The sequence below is a fragment of the Brassica oleracea genome, chromosome C8 (genome assembly GCF_000695525.1).
Source record: "Brassica oleracea var. oleracea cultivar TO1000 chromosome C8, BOL, whole genome shotgun sequence".
In the NCBI taxonomy this organism is placed as follows: Eukaryota; Viridiplantae; Streptophyta; class Magnoliopsida; order Brassicales; family Brassicaceae; genus Brassica; species Brassica oleracea.
The window spans coordinates 8630323-8638569 of NC_027755.1; the positions used below are offsets into that span (position 1 = coordinate 8630323).

The 8247-nt window shown below is 40.2% G+C and overlaps 1 protein-coding gene across 1 annotated transcript; it reads left to right on the forward strand.

The window, feature by feature from the left end:
• Positions 1 to 5104: 5104 nt before the first annotated feature.
• Positions 5105 to 5920, forward strand: LOC106308589 (uncharacterized mitochondrial protein AtMg00810-like). The gene has a single exon (XM_013745738.1). It carries the CDS (start codon positions 5105 to 5107, stop codon positions 5918 to 5920), a length of 816 nt encoding a protein of 271 aa, XP_013601192.1.
• The last annotated feature ends 2327 nt before the right edge of the window (positions 5921 to 8247 follow it).

Here is an 8247-nt window from a genome sequence, read left to right on the forward strand (position 1 = left end):
CTCTCTCTCTCTCTCTCTCTCTCTCTCTCTCTCTCTCTCTCTCTCTCTCTCTCTCTCTCTCTCTCTCTCTTTCTCTCTCTCAACTTCTGATTTCTTTTTCTTGCAGGAAAACAAGATACTGGAACTGGAGAAATGAGTATTTATAGGAAAACATTCCGGGGCTTTGGGTATTGCTTGGGCCTTAGCCAGCTAACGAGTTCCGAAACCGGAATCGGGTCGTTACACAAACATATTGATATTTCTCTCATCTCTCTCATCACATCTCTCTCTCTCTCTCGACTCTCGTAAGTGAAGTTGATAACGCTCCGGCGTCCGGCCGTGTGAGAGCGTGTTCTGGCACCGGAGGCACCGCGAGTCTCCTTTTCCCCTCTCTTTCTCGATTTGCTTCATCATCGTCTCATCCCCTTCCCTCCGTCTTGCTCGAGCTCTCTGTCTATGGAGAGTTTCCGGCGTTGGCTTCTCGTGTGAGGAGCCTAGTCCGGCTCTGTTCTACTTGTTTTGGAAGCTCGACACAGAGGTGGAGTTTTTTGCGATTTCTGGAGTCAGTGTTTAGGGTTTGCTGGTGGGCGATTTTACTTTGTTTCCACTGGTAGAGTCAGCAGCGCGTGGAGGAAGACACTAGGCTCTCGTTTCAGATCTGGGCTGTGGGTTCGCAGATCCATTACGTCCGGTCTGCCATGGAGTGTGGTCGATTATTGGTTGGTGATTTCGTCTTGGTGTCTCGATGAAACGCCTCCTCTAAAGTCGCCAACTTGAAAGTCTTGGAGTTTTGATTTTCACAAGTGTGTGCTCAGCCTTTGACGCCGGTGTGTTGGGTCTAAAGGTGGTGGCGTGTGGTAGCTTGTGGTGTTGTGGATCGTCGCTGTCGTCTAGGGCAGTCTCGTGCGATATTACTGGCTTCCCTTTCATCTGGTTGTTCGCTTTCCGGAATCTGCTTCTGACACCATTTCCAGAGCTTAGTCGACAAGCTTCTAGGTGGTTTGAGTTCGTGTGTTCTTCTCTGAGGCTGTTTCCGTTACCACTTGTTTCAGCAATTGGATAACAATCGATTCTCCTCTTTGGTTCTCGCTGAGGGCGTACGGCATTGGAGTTGGCGGGTTCAGGTGGTTAGTGAACTTTGCGTCTCCTTGGTGGTACTGTACGGAGGGAAAGCATTTCCCAAGAGCTGTATCTGTCTTTGATAGCTGCGGCTGTGCTGCCTCTCTAATCTCTTTTGTTCAGGTCCTTTGAGCTCAGTCCGGGCAGTATTCAGCGGCTCTCTCTTTCCCTTTTTCTTGCTATTTCAGGTTCTTTGTGTATATATGAATAATCATGGATAGCTCTTTTGGGGATGCATCAAGTCTGGTCCAAAAGATGCCCTGCGGGTTCTCGGTTGTGGGTGCGCGTGAGGAGGTTAGAAGTTAGTCTTGTCAACCACGACTCTCCTAATCGGTGGCGACGGGTATGGAGCCGGTCCGCTTCAGAGGTTTGATCTTGGGCTGCCTCATGTACACCTTCAGTGGTGGTGCTGATCTCTCTGTCTTTTTGGTATTATTCTTGTCGTGTGGCCATCCTCGGAGGCTGTTTCTGTCAAATAACACTCAGTCTGGTCGATGTGGATGTGCTTGACCTCTGGTGAGGCTGTCTGTTCATGCTGGTGGATACTCAGGACGTCTGCACTGAGCTGTTCTTCGACGAGCCAGATCATAAACAGCGGATCATCGGGGATGCCAAAATTATGGGGTTCTGTCTCTCGAAATAACTGTGGCTCTTCCATTTGCGGCAAGATGTAAGTGCGGACTGGTTGGGGCCTCCGAGTAGCGGTTTTTCTTGTTGTGTTGGTCCCTTGTAGATTAAATCGAGTTGATGTTTAGGACTTTTTTTTTCTTCTGCTTCTCGTTGCCACTGTATTTCTGTCAAAATTTTGAAAAATTGGTAATAATATTTTTATATTTTTACCAAAAGAAAAAAAAACATATTGATATTTTTCAAATTTATCAGAATTTTTTTAATTATAGTAAAAGGTTTAGTTTAAAAAATATTTTACAAAGAAAAATTATGTTGATAAAGAGAAGAAACCTTTTGACCAAAAATAAGAGAAGAAAACTAAGGAATAATAGGTTTAGTTACCAACGTTGAGTTGGCCCAGTAGTAAAGGTGTTGCGGTTGTAACTACCGTCACTTGGGTTCAACTTACGTTCGGAGAGACTATATATTTACAATGTTTGGGTTTCCGACAAAGAGCTGAAATCATTTTTTTGATTACCAAAAAAAAAAACAATAGGTTTAGTTTTTCTAAAAAAATATTCATGTAACCGAGTTTCCAAAGAAAATTATTTATGTAACTGAGTTATTTCCTTATGTTACGGTAGTAGTTTACAAAGAAAATAACTAAATTTAGTTTACAATGAAATAACTGAATAACATATATAATTTTTCAAATGGAGGCCTTTGGAAATACATGCCCCAATGAAATATTTCACTTTAACCCTCATAGGTCTGGCTTTGGCTACTTTTCTAGACAATGGAAGTTAAGATGATTTCGGGGCTATCGGACAAGGATAGTCCACATCTACTGTGTTCTACCACCTGTCGAAGATTCTGGAAGTGATCGTGTATTATGGTGACATGGTGACAGTGACTACACAGCTGGGCATTCGTCTTCAAAAAATTGGTAACAACTTCCGCAGTGAAGCCAAGAAATGAAATTGAGTTATTTGGTTTGGTTTTCGCAGGCAATTCCTAAGTTTTCATTTATTGTATGGTTGGATTTCCGTACAGCCTCTCAACGAAGGATCGTACACGAGTGTGTGGTGAAAATCAGGCTTGTCCTTTATGCGGGTAATTGAATGAAACATGTGATCATATGTTTTTGCCTGGTCGTACTCATATACTATTAGAGTACCGGTTAACTTAGATTAAGAATTGGTTAGGTTTCCTTCTGCCTTACCACCGGTTTAGTTTCCATTTACTAAATCGTATGTATAAAAACTCTTGATGTATGTACATTAATGAATAACGAGAGTATTATTCAGTTACATAACAAACATCTTAATATGGTATCAGAGCTCTTTCATGCTCTCTCTTCCGTTTTACATGTTCCATCTTTTAAATTCAACTTAATGAGTGTTAGTTCTTTGTTACAAAATCGTGATTTGTCTACTCATGTTTACTATGATTGTTGCCTCATTCAGGACCATATTCAGGACTTGACGATTGGTAAAGGAACACTTATACATGGTCTTTACGTTTCAGAGCCTTCTCTTCGTACTGTTGCTTCTTTCTGTGGATCCTTGGTTGATGGATATCTATGGCATCAACGCCTAGGACATCCATCCTTTGCCAAGTTACATCATATTTCTAGTATTACCGTTCCATCAAAGGCTTCTTCACAACATTGTAGTGCCTGTCCTTTAGCTAAGAAACATAGTTTACCATTTGTTTCTCACAACACATTGTCTGCAAATCCATTTGGTCTCATTCATATTGACATTTGGGGTCCTTTTTCTGTTGAGTCTGTTGAAGGGTTTAAATATTTTCTTACAATAGTTGATGATTGTACTCGAGTCAGTTGGATATACATGTTAAGAAATAAAAGTGATGTGAAGCATGTTTTCTCGACTTTTCTTGATCATGCTAGTGCACAATATCAAACTACTTTTAAGAAAATACGAAGTGACAATGCACCTGAGCTTGCCTTTACAGGTTTACTTAATTCTAAGGGCACTATTCATCAGTTTTCTTGCGCTTATACACCTCAACAAAATTCAGTGGTTGAGAGAAAACACCAACACTTGTTAAACGTAGCTCGTGCATTGCTTTTCCAATCTAATGTTCCACTCATCTATTGGGCTGGGTGTGTTCTTACTGCTGTCTTTTTTATCAATCACACTCCATCTCTTTTAGTGAACAAATTGTCTCCATATGAAGTTCTCTTTAAGAAACAACCTGATTTCACTTTTTTTTTACGTTCTTTCGGATGCTTATGCTATGTTTCTACACATGTTAAAGATAGAAACAAATTCACTCCTAGAGCAACTCCCAATGTGTTTCTTGGTTATGCCACATGTTATAAAGGATACAAAGTCTTAGATTTGGAATCTAATGTTGTTAGTGTTTCTCGGAATGTTATATTTCATGAAAATACTTTTCCCTTTATGAATGTTCCTTCATCAGAACCTAAGCATGATTTGTTTAGTTCTTCTGTGTTGCCTATGCCAATTCCTGTTGCATTAGATTCAAATGATCTTGTGCATTCATCATCTATACCTGCGCCCGCTTTGCATCCATCACTGTCCCCGCAAACTGATCAGTCTACTAGTGCTCCATCATCTCAAGAGACTGTGGCTTCGGATGTGGGATAGACTTTAGTGCCCATTACTCGGCCTAAACAGACTGCTAAAGCACAAGGTTGGCTTTCTGAATACCATTGTAATCTTCTTTTACATCCATCACCTCTTACACAAAATATCTCCTCCACTTTTGATAACAATGTTTCTTTTCTTTTATCCTCTGTACTCACCTATTCTAAACTTCACCCTTCCTATGAATCCTTCATTTTATCTTGCACAATTGAGACTGAACCGCATAATTTTGGAGAAGCTGTGAAGCTTAAAGTTTGGAAGGATGCTATGGGTGTCGAGATTACAGATCCTGAGTACAAAGAGACATGGCTCATTGTATCTTTACCTCCGGGGAAGCACGTTATTGGGTGTAAGTGGGTCTTCACCATCAAATACAACTCGATGGTACTATCTTGCGCTACAAAGCCCGGTTAGTTGCTAAAGGCTATACGCATCAAGAGGGAATATACTACATTGATATTTTCTCTCCCGTGACAAAGCTTGCAAGTGTTAAGTTGCTCTTGAGTTTGGCTTCTTTTTTTGGTTGAAAGCTTACGCAGATGGACGTCACAAATGTTTTTTTGCATGGGGATCTCGATGAAGAGATATATATGAGTTTGCCTTTGGGATATACTCCTTCTTGGTGCTGCTCTTCCCCCAATACAGTCTGCAGGCTCTTGAAGTCTCTTTATGGGTTGAAGCAGACTCCTCGCCAATGGTACCAATGCTTTTCAGCTGTTGTTCTAGCCGCATGATTCACTCAGTCTCCTGTTGACAAAACTATGTTCATCCGCAAAAGACCGACGTCTTTCACTGCTCTGTTGATGTACGTTGATGACATCTTAATTGCCTCTAACAATGATGAAGCTTTGAATGATTTGAAGAATGCTTTGCATAAGGCTTTTGAGATCAAAGACATGGGCACTCTGCGGTTCTTTTTGGGTTTGGAGATAGCTCGCAATGCTAGTGGTATTTCCATCTGTCAGAGGAAGTATGCTTTGGATATATTATCCTCTACATGCGTGCTAGCTTGCAAACCAGTCTCTGTTCCGATGGATCCAACGGTTCATCTCAGTAAGGAAACTGATACTCTTTTATCTTGTGCGAAACCATATCGGGAATTGATTGGTCGGCTCTTGTACGTCACAATCACAAGACCTAATATCACATTTGCTGTGAACTATCTCAGTCAGTTCCTCTCCTGTCCCACTGATACTCATCTTCAAGCAGCACATCACATCCTGCGTTACTTGAAGTCTAATCCGGGACATGGCTTATTCTACAATGTGGATTCAGAGATATGCTTGAACGCCTTTGCTGACGCAGATTGGATGACTTGTCCAGATTCTCGACGTTCTATTACTGGTTTTTGCGTGTACCTTGGCAAGTCCTTGGTGAATTGGAAGTCGAAGAAACAACAGACTGTTAGTCGTAGCAGTACTGAAAAGGAGTATCGCATCATGGCCTTAGCTACGTGTGAGCTCTTATGGTTACATCAGTTACTCAAGGACTTGAAGGTGACTGTATGTACGTCGGCAAAGCTCTTCTGTTATAACAAATCCGCCATTCACATCGCCACCAAACCCCGTGTTTCATGAGCGAATGAAAAACGTCGAGATAGATTGTCATACGATTCGAGATCAGGTCAAGAATGGCTTCATGCGGCTCTTTCACGTCACAACCAACAACCAGCATGCTGACATCTTGACAAAGTCTCTACACCCGGGTCCCTTTCACTCGATACTTCAATGTCTCTCTATTTCAAACCTGTTTTCTCCTTCGTAGAAACTGGTTTGAGGGCGGGGGTGGGGGACTTAGATTAAGAATTGGTTAGGTTTCTTTTTGCCTTACCCAGAGCCGGTCCTGAAAATTTAGGGGCCCTATCTGAAACTAAACATGTATTCAATTTTATATTTTATTTAAGTATTAAATATTTTATTTTATTTTATTTTTATCAAAACTTAGTTTTCATTCTTTTTAGAAAAAAATCAAAACTTGGTTTTCTTTATATTAGTAGTTTTATTATAAAATTTATTCATATATAAATTATAGAACCTAAAATATGCTTGATATCTTATTACTATTCTTATAAACTGTTTTTTCACTTTTATTTATTATAACATCTCTAGCTTGAGTAATAGAACAGGCATTTGATGGCAAAAAAAAAATATAATATTTATTATATATTTAACATTTATAGAGTTTTACATAAATATATATAATGTTTTTTTTAAAAAAATTGGTTTGTGCGGCCCCATTCAAATGTTTCACATTCCTCCCCTCAAGTCCGGCTCGGGTCTTACCATCGGTTTTGCTTCCATTTATTAAACCGTATGTATAAATACTTTTGATGTATGTACATTGATGAATAACGAGAGTATTATTCAGTTACATAACAAACATTTAATATATACCATTTGGAAAGAGCTTACGGGATCTTTCGTGGCCAGAAAAATCCCGACTGTAATAACACAATCACGAGGCTCTCTATCCTTGACGTACTGTAATTTGACCTGTGTTTTCTTCGCATGAATTTTCAAGCAATAATCCACAATGTATAGCGCAAACGAAACAGTAGGAAGCACAATAGCACATATCGTGTAGCTTCTCGAACTATTGATAAAACTATTCGTAGGATGTATTCTCTGCGTTCAAAGAAACATGGCTCTCTACAACAACATGCATGGTTCAATGGATGGGAAGAACTACTTAGAAAAGGTTAAGGAGCATTTTTAGAGCATGATTATCCCTAGAAACCCATAAAGTGTCTTAAGTACACTTTAATGACTATTCAACTGTAAAATTTTAGCTAAAGATCTTAGTTAAGAATCACTTAATTTTTGTGGTACAATAGTAGTTTCTTAATTTGGGTTTCTTAAAAAAAAATGGGAAAATTGCTCAAAGAGAACAAGAAAACAGCATACTTGTCCCTATAGTATAAATCTAATTTCAAGTTGGTCCCTATAGTATAATGTTTTCTATAATACCAAAAGTAACCTCTAATTAATTCCCTTAATTTATTAAACATAATTAATTGTATTTAAAAAAAATATGATAATGTTGGTTTAATAAAGTTGCCGGGAAAAAAAAATCAGAACAAAAAGTGTAGAAACATTTGATTTCCCTAACCCTAAAAACTTCTTGGTCTCTCCGCCTCTCTCTTCAACGGCGAAGAACATGGCGATTGTGTCTGCTTTGTTGTGTTCCCTCCAGTGAAATCAACGACGGAAACCACCAAAGCTTCTCTATCATCCTCTCCGTCTCTCCGCCTCTCTGCTTCTCTCCACCTCTCTCCGCTTCTCGCCACCTCTCCTCTTCTCTCCGCCTCTCTCCGCGTCTCTCCTCCTCTCGCCGCCTCGTCGATTCTCTCCACCTCTCTCCGCCTCTCCGCTTCTCGCGACCTCTCCGCTTCTCTCCGCCTCTCTCCGCGTCGCTTCTCCTCTCGCCGCCTCGTCGATTCTCTCCGCCTCTATCCGCGTATCTCCTCCTCTTGCCGCCACGTCGCTTCGTGACGGTTCTCTCTGCTTCTCTCTTTCTCTGAAATCGCGTTAAGCTAAGGTATTACGTCCGATCTTTCTTTTTTTCATGTTCCTCGATTCGGTTATTGTTTGATGTGTGTATTGTGTGTATGCGTTTTTGAATTGATTTCGTCTTAGTTTGCTGATTTGATTGCGAGATGGAAATTGACTTGTCTTATTTGATTAATCGATCAAATGTGTTTCTAAATTTGATTAGACAATGGTGTTTTACTTTTCATTATTATCTTGTGTTTGGCTCAGTTTCACTCTTACGCTTGTTTCGGACGTTTGTTGATATTTTTGTTATGTATATGGAGCTTGAGCTACCCAAACGATTGTATGCAGAGGGTTCGGAACCTCGGGTTAAGAAGATCAACAACAGTTGCCGCATGGAACTTATCAGAGAT

What these genes read in the sequence shown, in the direction of transcription:
- LOC106308589 (XM_013745738.1), top strand. Translation starts at nt 5,105, where the DNA reads ATGTTCATCCGCAAAAGACCGACGTCTTTCACTGCTCTGTTGATGTAC.